The sequence below is a fragment of the Podarcis melisellensis genome (genome assembly GCF_964234715.1).
Source record: "Podarcis melisellensis genome assembly, chromosome: 2".
Classification (NCBI taxonomy): domain Eukaryota; kingdom Metazoa; phylum Chordata; class Lepidosauria; order Squamata; family Lacertidae; genus Podarcis; species Podarcis melisellensis.
In genome coordinates this window covers 87,186,988-87,209,461 of record NC_138529.1, presented here as the reverse complement: position 1 = coordinate 87,209,461, position 22,474 = coordinate 87,186,988, and the positions used below count along the sequence as shown (strand labels likewise).

The window sequence follows — 22,474 nt, the reverse complement described above, 5'->3', positions numbered from 1 at the left end:
TCCCATACTATCTGATCCTTAGTGGGCACAATATTGGCATCAGTTTAAGAACGTAATATACAACCTTAAGGAAGAAACTTAATTATATGTACCTTGCCCTTTAAAACAGAGACATGCAAGGCATGGGGTTGTATCCAACAAAGTCCTCCTGTTACCTCAATGATTTTCACCTGCACAACAAGACTTCCTCCCCTTGCATGCCTCCCTCTCTGCCCTCCCCGAGTCTGTTTCGGAAGTTTCTCCAATCCTCCAGAGTAGATTGTGTGTGTGTGACTGGGGAGACACGGGGGAAGTCCCAGTGTGCTAGTGGGATGGCTTCACTGGACAAAATGCATTGAAACCACTGTATTGGTAAATACAATGTAACTGTGCATGTATATTGCAGTGTGTAATACATATAATTAACCAGGATCATTTGCTGATGTGTGTACCTGCAACAGCAAATGCCAAAGCTATCCGGCTTCTAGATGACCCACCAGAAGCTTCATGTGGAAGGGCTAAAGAGCTTATGTTATCAACATATTGCCAACATTACACAGAAACTGGGTTTGCCTCTCACTATTTGCCAATACTGCAAGGAGGAGTAAGGGCATTTACACTGCCTTAGTCAGATCTGTAAAATGCAAGTGAAGCTGCTCACATTAAAAACTGACCAGCCGCATCAGTCTCCAACTCTGTTTCTTAGCTCAATCCACCAGTGTCCCTACTTACTGTGGATTAAAAAAAGAAAGAAAAGAATTTTAAGACCCCATGAAATGAGGGGTCAGGATCCTTTAGATAAGTCTAGTGAGGTACTTGACTGAAGTTAGCAGCTTTTAAATCATTGGGGTGGGGAGAACTGGGTCCAGTAAAATAATGACGTATTATAAACACATGTCACTGTATTTTGATGCATGGGGTTTATTTCCCCCACTTTACTCCACAATGCAGCCTTTTATGCTGTTGTATTCTTTGAAACCGTTTCCATCTGCTGTCTGACCCCAGCTGACCCGTTTTCTGTCCTGACTTAGGGTTTGACAATGAAAAACTGTAGATGTTTCATAACAGATGCAAAAATGTTCAGAAACCCAAATATACACAACCGACACATCTCATTACAATGTCACCTCGTGTTAATCTCTCTGGGCGAAGCGGTTCCCAGTGAGCAGAGGGGAATGCTCAGCTGCAGTGGTTCGCATGGGCCCTCTCTGCACCGCAGCTCTGCTGCGCATTCACTGCAGACGGGCCAGCATTGAAACGTATGTGATTTACAACATTCCCTAATAAAATTTATTTATGCTAGAAAGTTTCAAATGTCAACACCGAACTCAGCAGAGTCATAAAGAGGACAATATAACACACACACACACACACACACACACACACACCCTTTCTGCTTTCGCGATTGATCTTGCTCCTGAAGCTTCCTCCTAAAAATATATATTTATATGAGCCAGTTCTAGCAGGATAAAGTCTGTGCCAGTAGTATATGGCCTTATGAGTTCCCATGATACAGTTTTGTGTCCTGACTGCACAGCTTGCAACTCTTTCCTCCTGGAACAGGAAAAGTGAGCTAAATCAGAATATCTATATCATTACTGCATTACCATGCTTTGGCCTCAAACTTTCGCACTATAACCTGTTTTGTAGATATCCGCAACTAAACATGGCACATACACAAAGAGGGGTTTCCTGCTGCATGGTTCCTATTGTTGACGGTTTCCTTCATAACCATGTAAGAATCTCTCATGAATAAATGGTGGTCTAAATCCGTTCCACCACCACCAGAACGATCATTTATTATTACAGTCATAAGGCCTGAGAAAAATATATAGGAAGAATCTCTAAAAGAGCCTAGAGCCTTTTGAGTCTATTCCAGCCTGGATTCTGCGAGCTATCAATCTGCTTAACTGGACACTAAGCTTTTAAAACATGAGCCAATTGGTCAGGCAGCCTCTCTAGGAAAATGGGGACACTCTCTCGACTACTCAAGGACAAAACAGTGTAAGTAACAAAAAAGAGATGATGATGTATTAAAAAAATGAGAGGATCAAAGCCCACTGCTGAGCATATAAAGGAAGTACATATACAAAATGGTCCCATTTGGTTCTATTCTGGCTAAAATGTGGAACAATGCCAAACAGGCCTTTGTTATAATTAATGGTTGTAAAACTCAGAGATGCGTCCCATAAATCAGCATCAGGCTTCCTGTGGTTAGGAAGCTTCCTGGACTCCATTAGAATACGGTACATAACATCTACCTACTTACACAAGAAACAAGGAGAGAGTGGAGTACATATATTTTCCCCACCCCTTATTTCCAAGAGATTTAGCATTGGTATGATATATACTGATTCCCAAATTACTGCTTCTGCCTTATTTGCCCCCATAAGATTATTATAATTATTATTATTATTATTAAAAATTATAATACAATTAGGGAAACTAAGCTAAATAAAAACAAAAAGGAAATACAGAGTCCTGTCTCAAAGGTAGCTCTTAGCCCTTGTCACACACAGAGTGGTGGACCCTCCCAGCTCTCACCTGGGAGCTTCCCATTCTTCTCCCAGTCTCTCACCTTGGGGGATCTTCCTTTCCCTGCCACTGACTTATCTTTGTGAAAGAAAGTCAAACTGGAATGCTTTTTATTTCAACGAAGTGGAAATAATTTTAAGCCAACACTTCAACCTGAAACCCCACTTTTAGTGTTGCCTGTTCAAACTACAAAATGCTGAGATGACCTTGGAATACCAGAAATATCACACTTAAACAAGGTCTGCCACTTCCAATGCACAAACAACGTGGCAAGATAAGGCATCTTCAGATGACTGTACTGTGCTGATAGGTACAGGTGATCTTTCAGATATTCTGGTCCCATACTGCACAAGGCAGCACCCTCAGCTTGGGCCAGGAAGCAAATAGGATATCATTGCTCTACGGTCAAAAGACTGGGCTCCTGTGAGCAACACTTTTGCATTTTGCACCAATGGAAGCTTCCGGACACTATTCAAGGGCAATATAGTAGCTTAATCTTGAAGAGACATATGCATGTGTAACTGTGAAAAGAACACCCTTCTACAAGATACGCTTATCACATGTATAAATTTTAAATTTATTGTTGTACATTGTTTTAAATGTTTGTTTTCCTTCTGGGATTGTACCCCCAAGTGTGTTTTAGAAGAAGAAGAAGAAGAAGAAGAAGAAGAAGAAGAAGAAGAAGAAGAAGAAGAAGAAGAAGAGTTGTTGTTGTTGTTGTTGTTTGGATTTGATATCCTGCCTTTCACTCCCCTTCAGGAGTCTCAAAGCGGCTAACATTCTCCTTTCCCTTCCTCCCCCACATCAAACACTCTGTGAGGTGAGGGGGGCTGAGAGACTTCAAAAAAGTGTGACTGGCCCAAGGTCACCCAGCAGCTGAATGTGGAGGAGCGGAGACGCGAACCCGGTTCCCCAGATTACGAGACTACCGCTCTTAACCACTACACTACACTGGCTCTCAGTGTAAGCTGGCCTCCGACCGCAATAAATTATCTATATATCTATATAGTCTCACTGACTGACTGACTGACAGATAGACAGAATAGTCTATAGTTAGCAAACCAAAGATGAGCAAAAGGAACTCCTGGACACAACCACCTGTTTATCCAGGAACACTCCCAAACTGTGTAGCTGCCAAACCTGCTCTCTTATCCCAGGCCGAGCAAGAAGACTGAAAAGGGGTTGATCCATGTTTACTCTCCTAAGCTACAGTCTATTTTTGAGTTGCCCCATTGGCAGGAACCTATGGCAGGCTTGTGCCCCTACATGTACTTGCTGAAACAGTCTCAAATTCCAAGCTGCCAATGGCCATGCAACCCCACTGCTTTTTACCCCACAGCAGATCTCAGGTCTTTCGGTGACAAAGCTGACCTGTCTGCTGCAGGAGCTGATCACTCAAAAAGTGTTTAAAATGTCTGGATGGCAATTCATTTGAGCGGTATGAGCTGGACAATTTATCATGAGTGATTTGTGCCATTAGCACTGCTGTACTGATAACACATCTGACACAGCTACATTTAATAACAATGAAATGGAAGAAAGCTTAAAGTGCCATCATATAATTCTCATTTTGTCGGCTGCCCACAATGGCCAGATTCATCCCCCTAGTATTCTTGGCTAAGCTGACACTAGCTGCATTGCAAGACAAACAGAAGGGAAATATTTGTGAGGGAAAGCAAAGGAAAAAGTTGTCCTTATTGGCAGTAATGTACCTTGCCCAATTGCAGGTCAGAGATGGAGCAGGCATCGATAAAGGCCTGGGCTATTACAGACAGGCAGGCATCTATGTGGTCCGTTTTGTCGATGTCAAAAACAAACTGGGGGTTCTTCAGAATGTTGACCCAAAACCTCAGAGGTAGGCTGCAAAATAGATGTAAATGGTTATCATTCTCTCATCTCTCCATTACAGCGTGATGGAAACAACTTAGGTCTATGGGAGTATTAAAATATAAACTGCTGAATCTGAGTAGTGCAGTAGAGTTCTGGGTTGATGCATGATATCATCTGACCGTCATGCTTTCTTTCTGGATTCTAATTTTTCTGTGTTTATGAAAACACAGGTTATTTATCTGCTGACAGTTATTTCCATTACTGCTCAGAAAATGATGTGGAATGAAACTGCTGTAGCATGGAGAGGAGCACAAGTTTCAGTGAATACTCCTCCCTTCACGCATATAGGGTCATTAATCTCTTGGCTTTTCAGCCCAAACTGCTGACACGATTGTCAAAAAACATGGGTGTATCTGCCCCTGAAGAGCTTTGCTATGAGTACCTGCTTATTTAGGAGAGATACTGTATAACTGATTGGGAGTGGGAGAGAACCCTATTGATCACTGCCAAATGGGCTATGTTACCTATAAACCAACAGAGTCTGTTCTTCAGCTTTGACAAGTCTGTTTACAGTTGTCCTCAAATACAGTGAATCTGTAGAGCTCTCTGCATTTGCACAAATATTTGTGGTTGCCTATATTTATATGAAAACTTGCTGACACTCAATTTTGATTTATTTTTGAGCTGGAATGGTTGTTTCCCCTGCGACAACTTGAAAGGCATCTCTTTAATATTCTCTGAGGAGGATATACGTTCCACTGCTGAGCAGACCTGAAGCTATTTTCTGTTCCCTTGCCATTTCCCGCCATTTCCTTTTCTGTATCTGCTGTCTCCTGAGAAACTACAATGGAAATCAACGAGATGTGCTCAACCATAAGCATACTTATAATTACAGGAAGTTCTCCCCTTTTGTTTATTTATTCCAATCAGCCTGTCTTGCACCTCAGATGTTGCACACATAAAATGTCTGTTGCCCCCTTAGTATGATTTACTCCATGCCCTCTCCCCCTCAACTCCTTAATCTTTCTGGGTCTGGACACTTAAGTATTCCAGCCCTCTCACTGCATATTCTTATTAATAATTCTAGTGATAAATAATATAAGCCATGGTTATTTTGAAATACAAGGTTTTTTTTAGAAGTATGTGTTCATTCAAGGCAAAAGGATTGAAAATTCTTTTCCCAACCTGTTTGTTTTCCAAATGTGCAATGTGTCTGGGTCAGAGATCCCTCTCTTTTCTGCTTGCTCTTCCAGGAAATCAAAGAAATACTTGATAGCCAGAGGAGGTTTGTCATCTCGGAAACTCAGAATGGCTTTGAATAAGTCATCCAGGAATTTTTGTAGTGTGCCCTCAAAAAAGAAGAATATTCAAGTTGGTTTAAGAAAGTGGCAACTGTGGTGGCAAAGATGTTGATGAGATATGACTATTTCTTTTTAAAACTAAATTGAAGAAATCTTGCTATAGAACGATTGAAGAATGAGGCAAAAATAAGAGCCTGGAATGGAGGACGGGTTAATTCTGTGCACTGTGATATAATTAGCTTTAGTTTGCATTTAATCTCTCTTGGCACGGAGAATCTCCTTCTCTGTTGCTGGAATCCAAGAGCACATCTGTGATTGTTCTGTGTGGTAAACAGTGGGAAAAGCTACAGACCCCTGGCAACTCTTATGATCTCTCCTCCAATTATGAATCACAAAGCACTGGAATTACAGGCTGGCTTAAAGCCAAGCTCTGTGTCCAAGTCTGTTAAGAGCAATGGTCTGATGTTGTAAGTCGAGTTTCTCAATGCAAACTGGACTGTTCTTCTCCACTGCTGCATCAGGCACTCCTAGGCTGCCTCAGACTCCGTTGAGGTTTAGCACTTGATCTGACACCCCAACATGTGAAATCCTTGCGGACTTTAAGAACTACCGTCATATTTCCCATAGTGTTCAGGTCCCATTTAAGCAACAATACAAGAAGCAGAATTAACGACATGAGAGTGCTTGAAAGCACCACTTGTGTCACCGGTATTTTGAGAACTACACTGTGAGTAATGTAAGTTAGTAAGAAACAGCAAATTAAGCTTTTTCTCTCATGTTTTAGTCCAGCCTTGCAAGTATCCACATACCTTTTTTCTTTACTAACCTGCCTGTCCAATCCATATATCCTTATGTTAAGTCATTTGTAAGTATGTGGAGGACCTAACTATGTGTTACACACATTACTATGACATACATTGCAGGAGGACCATCATGGTCCCTTCCAACAATTCCATGATCCCATGTAATCCTCATGTAATGGGAATTGGGGTTGCTCGTGCGTAAGTTGCCTCTACTCTTGGCAAAGTTGCCTGGTTAAACCTTTCCCTGGCTGCACAGCCCTTACTCCACGGCTGTGTCAGTCACTGGCAGAATCCGTCAGTGGGCGTTTCCTGAACTTCTTCCAGCATACAAGTTCTTTGATGCCAAGTCTCCACCTAGCCTCCCTACGCGGAAGTCTTCTGCGCAGGGTGGGGGTGGCCAGAGGAGGACCTGTGCTCTCCCCGCTAGTTTCTGTGGAAGAGTCCTGGAGACATCTCTCCGAAGCCCTCCCCTGCTCCCCTTTCTTCCTGGTGTCATGCTGATTTCCTTCCTCAGTAGATGAGTTCCCTCTCTCCCTGCTGGGCCCTTCTCCGGCATCGCTGGAGAGCCTTACCTCCACTCCTGGCTCCGATGGCAGTTCCCTGACACCTCACTTCTAATCAACAAACATACTTTTCAAGGAGCTGATTTGAAGCAGAGAGGGGTGTGAAGCGGAGAGGAGTGGGTGCCCTTCCTTTCCCTCAACTGCTGATTTTCACTATCACAACTATTTTTATTTATTCAAAATTTATAAGCCACTCTTGGGGTTTTGTTTTTTTAAAAAAGAACAAACTTCACAAATTAGTATCTTGAAACCCGTGATAGAAAGGTGGCTGGGTGAGTGTGAATTATAGAGGGAAAGCAGCAAGGAAGGGTTAAGCACCATTTTCTCCAATTCAAGCCACTCCCTGGCACACTCCTGAAGTGCAATCACCTAAACCAACTGGCTGTTGGGATTTCCCTTTTTGCTCAGGCCCTCAAAGCAGTTACAATAAAACATAGTATTATGAGGTACAAAATACAGATGCAGTAACTAAGCCACACTGGCATATTCTGTGTGGTTCCACTTTGAGGGCCCTGCAAGGAAAGAACCAAAATCCTTTTCCCATTAATAAAGCATTCTAAGTAAAGGATCTTTAAGGCCTGCTGATCTGAGTTGGTAAACTAGCTGTACAATCCTAAACTTGCTTATTCAGAAGTAGGCTCCATTGTCGAAGGCTGCAGTCCTATGCATATTAGCTGAGAGGAACCTCCCATTTGTTTATTTTTTGAATACTCATGCCCAGAATCCCACTATAAGCATTCTGTCCATTTTTGATGAATGAATTTGGCTATTCTGGGTATTGGTCATCAAAAGCCAGAGACGGGATGCTTCTTCAGGAGTTTAATTTGTGCTGATTCACACCAGTGACAAGTCACCATTCTTCACACTCAGCACAGCCATAATGTATCCTACCTTTGTGGACAGCAATCTGGTCAGGTAGATTTCAGGGAGAACTTTTTTTCTGTGACTCTGTCGATGAGATTTCTTACTCTCATTCAGGTCATCTGTGGGAAGGACCTGAACAGTTGCAGAAAGACAGGGTTATACATGGTTAAAATGAATGTTTTGAAATAAATGCTGCTAATAAAGCATGTGTGTTAGAAGAAGAAAAGACTGTTAGCCCATGCTATAAACCAGACAATTCATATTATGCGTACTGGAACTATATACATATATATATGAATGAAAACACCAATTGTACTGATTCCTTTCCACCGCCCTCCACCTTAATGAATGAATGATTTTGCCATAGATTCAGTTTGTAATGAATTCAGCTGTCTGAAACATCACCAGACACAATGTTCCCTTTCCCCTTCTGGTAATTGGCAGTCATCATAAAGGTAAAATACGTTAGAAATATATGCAAGATTATGACTGAGATTAAGATGAAAAATTGAGTTCTCCCCTTCTCTCTGCCAAACATAACGTGTGTTCAATTATTATCTTATTACACAAACAATGCAGGAACCACAAGGGTCTCAAACGCACCCCCCTTGATGGGTCTGATCCTGGGCCAACAAGCTGGCCAGCTGACAAATGCATCAGTCGGCATATGCTGCACATATGAAAAACATTCCTAGATTTGTCTTTGACAATAAACTATGTGCAGCATTGCTGCCCTTTCATTGTACATTGCTAAACTGATGTGAGGAGGGGGAAGGAAAGGTGGAGGTTTGTTTCATAACAAACACACTTGGCAAATTTCATTGGACCAGACCAGCCACCCACCCACCTATCAAACCATTCCGGTTAAGTAATTATTTCCACACGTTTGCATAAAGCTGTTGCGATTTGTGTGTGAACAGTGATTTACCCGTACCATGTCATCTGCACACACACACACACACACACACACACACACAATTCCCAAACAGACATTTCCTTACGGAGGAAAGAGGGGGAAACGACCCACTAAGAAATCTTTGGCCCACCCACAGTGGGCGAGTCATTATCCCAGACTGATTTTGGAATAGGATACTTACCAAATGAAAGTATTTTTCAGTGTCCAGATCTTTCACTGAAAAAGGAAAAAAAAAAGAAATATTTTTTGGAGAAAATTAAAGAAAATGGCTTAGCTTGTTACTTTCCACAGCAAGTTTTTTCCCCCTTAGAAGGAATGTTTCTGCTGCTGAGGATAATCAGAGGTAATAACACATGATATACTTAACTGTGCTCAGAACTTAAGTAACATACCCAACAAAACATTAACTGACCCAGATGACATTTACACGAGTATCTGGTAGTAAAATCCATGCTTTATAACTGGAGAACTTGACGCAGTGGCTGAACCGAGAAGGAAATACAGAAGATACTGGCTTCCAGTCCTGCTCTCCAATTGCTAGGCTACATCCCTGCCTGGCATTATTTGGCCTTTGTTGCCCTCATCACGGAACAAATGCCAGTTCCTTGAATAGAGTGGTAGAGAATTAGACCTGGACAAATGGAAATCTCTACAGTGAATTGGCACCACTGTATTTGCTACAAGAGGAGGCTGCTGTAATTGAAGGCTGCAATCTTTAAGCGTTATCTGTGAATTAAGTCCCACTGAACTCAATAGGGCTGAAGTTTTGAGTAGGTATGTGTGGGGTTGCACTGTAGGTACTACTTCCCTCTCCTTTCCAGACTCTTCCCCTCTTTTATAAGACCTCATTTTCCAGTGAAAAGCAAAATAGCACAGAATAAGTAGTGTTTTCCTCTTCCTCGGTGACCTTCAATTCTTTTCATCATCGTTTCATTTGTCAGCTTCGCTCTGAAAGTGGCCATTGTGACTGCTGAAAACTTGATCTGCCTACTGGTCGGCCACTTACCCAGCTAAAAGCCATTCTGCCCGGTGTCTAGAGTGGGCGGAGATTGGCAGCTGATGCGTTGCAGTAGAAGATGACAGCCATTCAAGGACAAAGGTCAACAAACAAGCCTATTTAGCAACAGTAAAGAGGATGACCTCATAACATCCAGTCTGATGATGACCAAAGTATTTATGGACAGCTCCAGGCCTTGGTGCATCCCCACCCCCGCCCGCTTTGCCAAAATACTGCTTGCTGCTGTTTGGACACCCATTTTTCTCTCTCCGGTTGCTGGCTGCCATTCAGAGAATGTCATGCACTGCAGGGAACAGGGCACTAAGTGTCTCCGCTCTGCTTTTCTGTCTCTTTGTCTAGCCATCAATCCTACTCAGTTCTGTGGTGGACGCTGAAGGCTTTCAGATGAATGGTATTATTCAACAACATAAATTACTGTAGCTTAATCACTGTGATTGAGATAGGGATGTGAATCTTGCTAAGTCCCAGTTATAACAAAGTAATATCATGATGGGTTGATTACTTTTAAGCTGTAGAAATTTTGCATAGCATCATTAAATTGCTTTCACCTTGAACTGGAAAAAACAAAGAACAACTTCACAAGTGAGGCTTAATTTGTGCCCCCCCCCCAATTTCTTTTCTTATATCTTTAATGCAGAACAGAAAGTGGAGTAAATTTGTAATGTGAGTAACCAGTGCAGGATTTGTATTACAAATCCAACTGAAGCAAGGACCACTGTAAGCCTCCCATGTGAAAATACCCAAAGAGCACTGTTACTCCTTAGAGACTAATGGGCTTACTGTGGCATGAGCTTTCAAAGGGAGGATTGGGAGGAAATGCTGTTGAATTCTGCCACAGATGCAACAGCACTAGGATGGACTTCTAAAATGGAACATGGGGTTCAGAAATCCAAAATTGTTTCTGGGAGGAAGGGTCCAGAAGGTTTGGTGAACTTTCAGATTTAAAAATCTGGCAATGGCAACATTGGTAAAATTGTATGGTCCATTTCCAAACGTTTTTACTGTAGTGAATTCCTTTTACTCTCAGAGTCAAAGAAGGAAAAGCACTGCTTCCTTTAGCTTCTACCCTCCCTGGAGAAAACACACCTGGAACAATGTGAATAGGTGTTGGGAAGGGAGATCATACGAGATACTATCATTACATTATTACAGCAGATATGCAAATGGAGTCTGCACAGGAGTGAAGTTTCTATTGGGTTTTCCCCATTCCTGTGAGTTATGAGGTACAAAACCTCATAGTCCTGCCTTCAACTTTCTGTTTTGCTGGAGCAATGATAGTAAATGAATAAACACTCAAAAATCTAAGAGGACTAGATTGGCCTAGCGATTAGAGTGTTGGCATCAAGTGGAGCTTTTATCCTATGGCTAATGGCAGTGTGGGCAATTCTTGCCAGGATTGTGGCTGGGGAGGGAGGGGCTAGACTTATCATCCTAGTGTACTGCAATCCCCGTGAAAATTGGAGTGGGTGGCCCACACCTGTCACCATTATAATTTTAAAAAACAAAACATGTTTCTAATGAACAATTAGTATCAAGAATGCTTTGCTTGGTAAACCTTATAGCAAAAACCTTCGCACGTGGAGCACCCTCCCATCAGATGTCAAGGAGATAAATAACAATACAACTTTTAGAAGACATCTGAAGGCAGCCCTGTAGAGGGAAGTTTTAAATGTTTGATGTTTTATTATGCTTTTATATCTGGTGGAATTATTATTTTCAAAAGATGGTAGCTCTAGCTTGATAAAACATGCTAAATACAACTGAGGAATCAAACTACATGTGAAACATGGTAGCATATGGGTCCATTTTGTAAAAGAAAACACAAAACATCCCAACAATTTGAGCGGGGGAGGGGGGGACAAGTGACAGAGAGTTGCATGCAGTTTGGTCTCTAAGTAGCAATATGAAAGGCACTCTAATCCTGGCTTCAGTCTGCAACTTGTGAAGGAACCCCTTCCCCTCAAAAGGCATAATCCATTAGAAAAGAAGTAGCAGCTTACCTCTACTTAAAGTAGTATCTTTCTTATCAGTTAAACTCATAGCTAGGGAGGCACCTTCAGGGATCTGTGAGTGAGGGGAATACAAAATAAATAGATAGACCAATAGAAAATAGGTGGACAGATGGACTATGCATTTCAAGATTTCCCCTCTTTCCTGATAGCACTGCAACAAATTTATTGTGATGTGAGTGAGCACACAGAAGCCTGCAAGTCTGCATACTGATAGGAAATCTGAAGATTACTGCAGGGACAAATGAATGAAATGCAAGAGGAATCCTGATCAAGATGGATCCTGAAGCCCGCAATCCTGAACACACTTATGAAGGGAGCAAGTCCCAATGGACACAGTGGGACCGACTTCCGATTAAACATGTATGAGATTGCACTGCATGCACCGTTTTGAGTCTTCAGAGGAATTGCTTGTGGAAAATATTACATTAGAACGATAAAAAACATGTGAGGATTTTTCACGAAAGACCCATTAACAAGAGATGATAGACGTATAATAACCAGTTTACAGATCCTTGCAGCAGAAGACACACGAGTTTTTTTGTTTTGTTATGGCAACATTCTGCATGTGGGTTCCTTGATGGAAATTACTCCAAACACTGTGGTGGAACAATCATAGACCCAGGACTGGTTCACATATGTAGCCATCCATATGATTTGGGTCGTGTGTGCGTCATAATGAGACGACAAGGGCCTAGCTCCACAATACCACACTGCTGGTGTTATGTTGCTTCCCCAAGCACATCCGTAGTAGTCCTTTGAATACACACTTAAATTCTTCGACTTTAACTTCAAATGAAATTATTTCCTCAAAAGAAGAAAGGAAGGGGGGGGGGAACCATGCTCCCATAAGAGACCAATGGGAACTCTGACACCACTCTCAGCAACAAAGAGGAATGGTATGATTTTAATTAGGATGGATAGCAGCCATTGGGAAAAAGAAGCTTCCCCCCAGCACTAACTTGTTTCGCATGAAGAGTGTTTAATTAGTCTCGATGTGTTGCAATATTAACGAGTTTCTCGCCAGGGCAGATGTCTGTTCCCCGGAAGCTCTTATGGAGTTATGGCAACCTTCCTGCTTGCTTTTGCTAATTCTGCTTAGAAAGCAAATTGTGGCATCTCCCCGAGGAAAGGCAGACCCAAAGGAAGGGAAGTTCACGGAGCATTCACACTTCTTACCTTATAATGTGCTAGCGTGTTCAGTTTCTTCCTGCCATCCTCCATCACTGAAGTGTCATCGAGGTCCCGGAGGATGTAGCTGTCAGTGCTTGTGGCAAACCATTCTAAATATAAAGAAAATGGGACAAGTGGAAACCCTCTCTGAACACAGCATGTGCTGGCAAGAACACAGTGTGTTTCCTTTTTGTGTCACGTTTGACAAGGGACACAGGTGTTTCGGTGTCGAGCTCTGCGGCTCTTTGGGGGCACTTGTGCCATGAAACTCAAATACTCAGACCTTTTAAGTACCTATTGTGGGAAATCTTACAAGGATATGCCAAACAGGTAAGAATGTGACCACTGCATTTCATTCTGATGTCATCTATCTCTCACACTGTGAATAAAAAACCTGTTCAAGTACAACACACAGTGTGTAAAGAAAACAAAGGAATCTGGATGTAAAGTAGAAGCACACACCTGATCTCCAAGAATCTGGGCTTTTTTTAAAAAAAAAGTGAGAAAATTCACTTAACTGATAGCTCATTTTGAATACATTTGTATGGAAGTAAGTTCAGCAGATTTGGAATTATGGATCACAGCTTTAGAAAGATAATGTAAACAAAGCTAACACCTTTTCATGGGGAGCAGATTTTACCTTCTGTTCCCACTCATTTTGTTCTGGTTTCAACTGTGGCACTTTCTCCCCAGTGGGTAATTCAATTACAATTGTATCCTGATTTTTTTGTGACCCGGAAGGGAAACCGCCACGATTCCTGTGAGCTTCACCATATTCAAAATGCATTGTTATGTTGTGTTTGAGAGATGTTAAGACAGACCCAGGGGAAAGCAAGTGATCAATTAGAAAGGGTCCTGAATTTTTCAGGTTCTGCTCATATGCAAAATATGCAACTGTTTTGAGGTTTTATTACAATCAAGTGGTATATAAATGTTGCAATATAAACAAAACAAAACAAACACGGAAGTAATGTTCATTCTGTATCAATGTTCATTTCTGATGAACAGGGTGGGCTCCCAAAAGATGTTTACTAGGCAAGTATTCAACTTGGGACTTGATCTTAGTAGCAGGTTATTATTTTTTAAAAAATCAACTCACAATGTTCCTAAGGCACCACAGTTCAACAACAGTTAATTTACGGAATATAGGTGTTCCATGTTTAATATTATGCTTGCACATGATGAGAATTTGCATGCTAAAGATAATGACAGATATTTCTGAACAGGGAAAAAAATGGTTTACCAAGATCAACATCTTCTACTCTAGGCCACTGGGAATATGGAATATTCTTGCAAAAGGCTTCAAGTATCTTCTCTTTAACCTGGCTGAGAGTGTCTGTATCCATGACCCGAACACTCAGTGAATCCATCCCACAGCCTTGGAAAGACACATTAAGATTCTGTGGAGAAAGATGGTTGCTTACAGTATGAGGTGATTTGCACAAGTTAAAAGACGTAAAAAGCCTGTGAGCTATAAGTGGAGGGAAAAAATCTTGGCACACCATAAGCACTGTACTAAAAAGAGATGAATATTAAAGCTAGCGAAAAGTGCTGATTTACAGTCTCATAGATTGAAATTGAGCATATTATTCAAAGAACTATGAGACCATGAGAGAGTACAGTCTAAGCTTCCCCAGAATTGTCCTGTCAATGAACCTAAACCCTGAAAAGCAGAAACTATCTTAAGCTGGGAGTAGGAAAAGTGACTGTTGCAATTTTTTCCCATGCACTCACTTTGTCACAGGAGGAGACTGAGTGCCAGTGAATCAATTGGTATAGTAGAGTGGCAGCTGGTTAACCTACTGTACAATGATGAACAGTGACACGAGGTAATGCTGCACTTTGAAGCCCTGCCTTTCAAGACTTCAAAGTGCAGCATGGGGCTATTTGACAGTGTTTTGTCATAATATAAGGACTAGACAACTCAGCATACAAGTTCCAAATTCAAGATTTGTAGAAGAAGGAATCATGAGTTCTTCATCATGTGGTGAGGAGCTGTCATTCAATGGTAGAGTATTCATGTACTTTCACAAAAGCATTTTGACAGCATAGAATGAGCCATCCATGTTTGATAGATCTATTAATTTTGGTTTGTCTCATTTTTCCAATCTTAAATTCAGTTCTCACCATTTGCAATTTTAAAAAAATGTTCATGAAAATTCGTAAGCATTTTAGTGTGGATTTTTCTTAACATACACATTTTTTGTATGCATTTTTGCAAAGGAGTTTCCCCTAAATTGTGTATTGGCATTTAGTATGCATGTGCATTTTTATGCTGACTTACCCTGGTATAAGCATTTTTGAACATATTCTTTGGCTAAAGAACTGCACTGCAAAATTTGGAGAAGTGCGGCTTTTGAAGAGTGTGCATTTAGGCTTGCGTTTTGTTTTGAAAGAATTAGGAAAGTTTGCCTTTAAATGGAAGCTGAAGTGAATTTATCCCCCATCTGAATTTGATAGCAACCTTTTATAATGTGTTTGCAACAGACAGGATAGCAAGGTGTATCTGAACCATTCCCTTGCTTACAGGATGCCACTTTCGCTTATTGCACTATTACAGAGTTTGAATTATGCCTATTTCTAGGATCAGAGTTTGCTTTGTGAATGGTAAGCAATGGAACTTAAAAGTTTAATGTCTTTTCTTTTTAAAGATAACCAGGTTTACCCACAGTCTGGTTAACACTGATGTTATCCTTGCAGGGACTTTTATTTACTATCACCTGGGAATTGTGCATTCGCTTAAGTTTCACTTACTTGTAAACAAAGAGTCAACAGCACTTTCCCAATTTGTTCTTACGGAGTTATCTCTGTAAAGAGAAAGTTAATGCCAAAAGCCCTGCTGCTAGCCTCCTTAGCTCTGCATCATAAATTATAAACCAGTTGGTAATGTGAACCTACAGCAAGGCAACAAAGGACACCCAACCAAAAACCTGTTCTCATTTTTACACCAGCACAGCTCTTGAGTGAACCCCACTGATTCTGGGAGAGCTCCTTCAGATTTATGCTATCGTAATCAAAAGCAGAGCTTGGTTTGGACTTTGCAAAGGTCTGTCTACTGCATTTACTGTCAGGGTTGTAGTTAACATATTCCCCAAGACTCTACATTCTTTGTATGAGTTAGTCCCACAAGAGGCATTTTACAGCATCACTTTTCAGCACGACTTCTGTAACACCCTGCGTAAAAGCCTTCACACCGTGGACTCCGCTTTACAACCAGCAACCTTTGCTGGCAGCGAAGTCAGTGCTTTGCCAGAAGCTGAAAAGATGTGACCCTCCTTTTTGATAATGGCTTGTTAATTCCCCCCCCCAGCATATCCTGAACACCAGCCAATCAGATGGAATTTTCAATGGCCTCAATATATTCTCTGCCTTGAAGATCTTAGTACCCAGATGTTTTAAAATAAGATATACTTCCATATGTACTTTTCCAAGTCTAATATATGCTAGCACAAGGATGGTAACTTTACATGGAGAATGAAACAATTTTGACAGTGAATCTGAAAACAAAGCTATCTGATATGCACAGTTCCTAAGGAATTGTGTACTTAGGGCACAAGCCTTTCTATGGATCTCTTGACTTGTCAACCTCAAAGTTCTTGTGATTTACTGTACCCATTGATTTTAGTCTATTTACAGGATATACTTGTTGGACTCAAAATACACTTTCTTTCTTTAGTACTGCCCCTCTCCTCCAGTTCTCATTCCCCAAGTGTCCAATACGTCTAGAAATAGGGCACACTACCTCACCCCGTTAAAAGAGCTTCAGTTCCTAAAATTGATATGGATGACTCAACTTTCAAACATAGCCATGACACAAACAAATCCTTTTCACTGAAGAGCAGGAGCATCTCTTACCCTTGGCTTTGCTTCAATATTCTCTCTCAATAGCCATTCTTCGTTGAGAGTATACCTGGCTTTCCCAGTGATGGCATCTATGGAGCCTTTGTTGATCTGTTGCTTGATTGCACAGAGCAGGAGGAAGAAGGGCTCCCCAACAGTTTCCTAATAGGGGAAATAACAGGAAATGGTTTGGTGACCAAGAACCAATGAGCGTAATTTCTCACAACACGCCCCCCCCCCAATGATTTACAGCAGGGGTCAGCAAACTTTTTTGGGAGGGGGCTGGTTCACCGCCCCCAGACCTGGATCGCACACATTGCGGAGGGCTTCTCTCGCTCCCCCTCTCTCCCCCAGTCCCAGCCCCTGCCTTCCCTCTGCCTACCTATGGTGCTGCTGGCAGCGGCAGCGGGGACACACACGAGTGGCCCCAAAGCAGCCCTTTCCATCCACTTGTCCCCCCTCCTCCTCCACCAGCCTCTGCCACTTGCAAGGGCAGGCACAGAAGCTGCGGTTGGCAGAGTGCAGTGCCTCTCCCACCTGCGGCTCCTGTGCCTGCACTTGCAAGTGGCAGAGGCTGGTGATGGCGGTGGAGGGATGAGCTGCCCAAAATGGTGCCCAACCAGCCCCCTTCCTCCACTACGCAGGGCTGGGAGAAGGGCGAGGAGAAGCCAGGAGGAGGGAGGGGGGAATGGCATTGGGGGGGGGATGGCGGCGCCGAAAAAAAAAATTAATGGAAAAAAATAATGAACAGAATTGCCAATCAATGGACTGTCGGTGGGCCAGATCCTGAGGGCAATTGGACTGGATCCGGCCCGCGGAAAGTAGTTTGCTGACCCCTGATTTACAGAGCCATTTCCCTGCTGCTATATTTACAGAGGTCAATATTACAAGCAAAGTTATTGCAGGGGGCCTCCAGGATAGTCATTATTTCGTGGGAGGGAATTCAAGTGCAAACTGAAACATTACATTTGTGCAGTTAAAGTGGATTAAAGTCCTCTGTTGTCCTAGTGCAACAAATCTCACTTAAACCCCCCTCCCCCAACTTTTTGCAATTAGGAAAGCTATGGGGAAGCACATAGAAAACTTTGAGGTGAAAGAATGATTAACAGGAAGATGTATCAACACCCGCAAGCAAATTTGGATGAATGCTCATTGTCATCTAGCCACCCTATAAACAAATCAGAATGAATGCTCAATAAACTCAAGGCAAAGTCTAACCACCATGTAAACTTTGCGCAAGCAATCAGGATGAATGCTGAATAAATGGGTCGTCTGCAGGAGCCCTTAAGATCCTGGAGAGCAAATGCAGCTTTCAAGCAACCAAAAAGAGATGCTCATCACTCTATACAATCAAGCAATATTATCATAGAAACTAGAGCAGGAAGCAGAGTTGGAAGCAATAATACAATGAAATTACAGGAGGAATTTTAAAGAGTCAAAATGAAATTATCCTATTGTAAAGCCCCACAAATAGATGGGATCCTTGCTTAGTCTCTTCTGAAACCAGAACATGACATTTATATGTCTCTATATTGAGAGGATAGGTAATATTATCAATTGTACAATCTGGATCCTATCCAGACATTAACGCCATGCTTATTTTACTTGGCAGTACTTCAATACTGATACGACTGAAATTGGATAACAGTAATTTTATTCACGTTTTCAGTACAGTTTTTCAGAGATTTCAAAGGCAATTTTCCAGATTGAATCCATCCAGCTTCACTGTCAAATAACTGTAAGCTAACCCCAATGTATTTTAATTCAGAAATCCTTTATATGTCAGCCTTTTTAATATTCAGAATTTTTTCTTCCAACTAAAACGTTTATATTAATTTACCATTTTTGTAATTCAATTTCACTCTTCCCCTCATGCATTCATGCACACGCACACTTCTTCCGAACTTCTTAATTGCTAAGGGCAAGAGAAGTACAATTACTGCAAAAATGTTTCAGGAATCCAAGTGGCCAGCGTCTGTTCATTCTGATTCCTCTGCTTGATTGATGCTAACGCTATTAATGCTTTCTCATCACTACAGCAGCTAGTTTAATGCCAGCTTTGGCTTTGCTACACTTGGGATGCTACTATACGGCTGAAGATGGGTACATGCCATCTGTTGTGTAAGTGCCAGGATTTAATTTGCAACAAGCAGCATTCTTATGCTAAAACATAAAACAATAATCATACTAGCTTCTTATTTGAAGGTTTTGTCAACACTCTGCCAGATACCCACATCTAACTGGGCCTGTTGTGGTCAACAGTTAGCAATGTTTGAATTTTACACCCTCGATTTTTCTGCATGAGTCACACAGCAGTTGCATGAAGAGGAGAAACTATAGCTCCAAGCCACAGAGCTATCAAAGCATTGATTCTGAATGGAGATGTACTTTAGGATGTGCTTAATGCTATACACATGCTTAATTAAGGTGCTTTGTTGAGTCAAGTCTCACAAAAACTGGAGAACAGACTGTGGTTTAGGGCTCATTGAGTTACAAGTGGGGAAATAGTGACACTTATTCAAAGTAGGGAGGGAGAAGAAAGATATCAAGGGTCTTGGACCCAAGAATGACGATGGCCATTGTTACAGAATAAAATCAGATGTATTTTTTTTTTTTGTATTCACATATGTTCTTGCAATCAAGCTTTAATGAAAGCAGACAATACTGAGAGTGCTCCAGATTGCCCTCTGCTTCGGATTTTTATAGCACAATCCTATGCATGTTTACTTGGAGGCTCAATCCTACTGTGCTCAAGGATGCTAACTCCCTAGCTAATGCATTAAAGATTGCAGCCATGCTTTCGTCTCTGAGAAGGAAGAGTGTGTACCTTGTAAGGGAGTTGCTGAAAAGGCTGACCTTACTGTGAAATGCTAGAGAGGAATATAGGGTGGTTGTGTATTAAAATCAGATTCCCCCCTACCCCCCCGCCTTGTAAGGCATGTAGCTGAGTCTCCACCACAAAATGCGTCAGAGTCTCAGCCAGAGACAAATTGCACCTGAATCATAAACCTGCTTCCAAAGCCAGTAAAAGTGTTTTGCGAGAAGGCCACAGTGACAGAGCTGATATTTACTGCCTTGGCATAACATGTATCGCATATGATTAAGCAGAGCATGTGAGCATTTCTCCCCCGCTACGTCTGAGAGTGCCGCAGCAAGAAGCAGTTAAGCAGGCATTTCAGCTCCAGCTACACTATTCATGCTGTAGACTTTGCAACAAGAATTATTACACAAGAAATAAACTCTTTAAGTCCCAGCCTCTGACATGCTAGTTCTTTGTGTTTATGAATCCCAGAAATCGTGGGTTGTTGTGAAAATCTGCAGAAACAGAAAGTCGGTATATTTCAAAGATTGGAAAGGAAGTGGACAGCGAGGGACTACAGATGAAGTGGATAACTTGGAATTTATTTCAAATTTATTGCTGGGAAACTGGTTTGGGAAGGAGTCGAAACCATCCTCGGACTAGGTTTTTTGTTGTGGGGGAGGGATGTAAATGTGCTTATTTGTGGGGAAAAGGGATGTTTTGAATACATTTACCGTTATGTACTGAGCTGAATCCTAGAATAGGATCCAGAATGCAGCAGTCTGATTGGTCTGCAAGAGCCACGCAATCCAGCTCCAGGTGGAAGTGAATCAGTGACCTGATTGGCCTGCAGGAACAGCCAATCAGGCTCCTGGATGAAGTGAATCAGCAAACTGATTGGCCTACAGGAGCAGCCTGGAATTAGCCAATCACATGGGGCCCATTGTGTAAATAATGTATATATAGCTAGACGTTTTGGGGAATGTTTCATTCATTGCTACTATGAGCTGAATAAAGAATATGAAATTCACACTCGACTCCGAGTACATTTCATTTACAGAGCACATTTTCTTCTCTATTATATTTTCTTTTTAATGAAATGTTTGGTGATTTGTAACTGCAATGTTATGGGCTCTTACACGTAACCCTGGGCGGTAAAATCACTTTGTATTAATGAAACTCAAAGCTGGCATCCTTTGAACTGTTCCATATAGGTTGTATGAAGTTCTGTTTCTATATGCTGGGTTTAAACAACAACTGGGAGGGGAAGAATGAACTCTTGGGTTAAATTTACAAGCTACTCTTCTAATGAGACTGAAACAATGTTAGAGATGTCTCTTGGGAACATATTATAGACAGTTAAAATGCCTGAGGGCACAAATAAAACTATTCCAACTACCCCAATTCAAAGTCATTTCTTACATTAAAAACATTGCTTTATGGAGGCTAGCAATGGGAACATAATAGCAAGCTCCAGTGTCTCAAGCCCACTATCTTGGCTTCACATTCTAGTTCTTTGGCTAGTTATTGGGCCACAGAACCATAGCTGAATCCTTGCCCCCTGTTTTTCCTCTGTGGCTAGGGGTGACTTTTACCAAATTTGCCTGGAATGCCAGGTATGGCCATTCCTGGACAGGGATGTCCATGCATCGGTAACCTTGAAGCTGAATTACTGCAATCCACTTTGTGTAGGGCTGCCCTTGGGCCTGGTTTGGAAGCTCCATCTGGTGCAGAATGCAGTGGCCTGACTGCTGATGGGGACACCTAGCTGACAACATGTGGCACCATTGCTAGAATATCTGCACTAGCTGCCTATCTGAGCCAGGTTCCAGTTATTAATTTTGAAAGCTCTGAACGACGTAGGTCCAGGGCACCTTAGGGTTAGCAAGGCTCTTCTGACATCAGCATGAAATAAGAGTTTTTGGTGTCATTGGCCCAGTCCTGTGGAATAATCTGCCAACAGAGATTCAGCAGGTGCCTTCTGTTTCAACCTTTAAATGGCTGCTGAAAACTATCCCATTCTGCCTGGCTTATGGAGACAATTAAGAATTCATTTTTCTATAATAGCTGATGCTCTCTAACTTCAAATGTGTGGATGTTTTTTTCTTTATTACACATATCTACTGTTGTAAACTTCATTGATATTGTTTATGATCTAGTGGTATATGCTTATTTTTTTATAAAGAATAAATAATAACAACATTTTCAAGGTGAAACGACAAATTCTTGCACTCTGTGTTCATTCGTCCAGAAGAACCCCTGGCAACACCTTCCAAGGCTCCATACTTACAACCACTAAGTTACTATTCCTACCTTGTCTCTCATCATACACTGAAAAGATGAAAAAAAAAACTACCCTGATGATGAGTACAACTGAGTGTTTAAAAGACATTGACTAATCTGCATTATGCAACCTTAATCTTTGCAAAGAATCGGCTATCTTGTCCTATCAAGAGAAGATAAAGAAGTGCTAGAATGTCATTTGTGATGGGCTTGTATATTAGCATTTAGTTAGACTCCAAAGAGGACTCAGTTTATTCTTCCCCCTATGGTTTCTGAAGCTAACTCCAGAGAACTCCAAAGTGCTTCTTTTAGTGCCAAACTAGAAATATGGTACCTATACGACTGCAATGAACATACCTAGTTTTAAACCATCAATAGTGACTGTACAGTGGGAGCAGGTGGGATGAGAATTGGGTACACAGCATGCAGGGAAGCACAGTTAACTCTCTCCCACCCCCATGTTGGAGTCCCACTGAAAGTGCTCCCACCTGAAGCTGTAATTCAACCCCAGGAGAGATGCTTACATTGACAGCTTCCAATAGCAGTTGGGGAGGGTGTTA

General features: G+C 41.7%; 1 protein-coding gene and 1 long non-coding RNA gene across 2 annotated transcripts in view; one reads left to right on the top strand and one right to left on the bottom strand.

The window, feature by feature from the left end:
- The window catches only part of PLXND1 (plexin D1), a 161,491-nt gene that overhangs the window by 6,824 nt on the left and 132,193 nt on the right, over positions 1 to 22,474 (bottom strand). Inside the window, exons 26-33 of the mRNA XM_081901289.1 lie at positions 16,847 to 16,993; positions 14,235 to 14,391; positions 12,998 to 13,101; positions 11,810 to 11,873; positions 8,973 to 9,007; positions 7,903 to 8,007; positions 5,530 to 5,693; positions 4,227 to 4,374 (exon numbers count right to left, since the gene is read on the bottom strand). Coding sequence (XP_081757415.1) covers positions 4,227 to 4,374; positions 5,530 to 5,693; positions 7,903 to 8,007; positions 8,973 to 9,007; positions 11,810 to 11,873; positions 12,998 to 13,101; positions 14,235 to 14,391; positions 16,847 to 16,993 — 924 coding nt within the window. The remainder of the gene's footprint in view (positions 1 to 4,226; positions 4,375 to 5,529; positions 5,694 to 7,902; positions 8,008 to 8,972; positions 9,008 to 11,809; positions 11,874 to 12,997; positions 13,102 to 14,234; positions 14,392 to 16,846; positions 16,994 to 22,474) is intronic.
- Positions 1 to 22,474, top strand: part of LOC309365464 — a 57,615-nt gene that overhangs the window by 17,736 nt on the left and 17,405 nt on the right. The window lies entirely within an intron of this gene.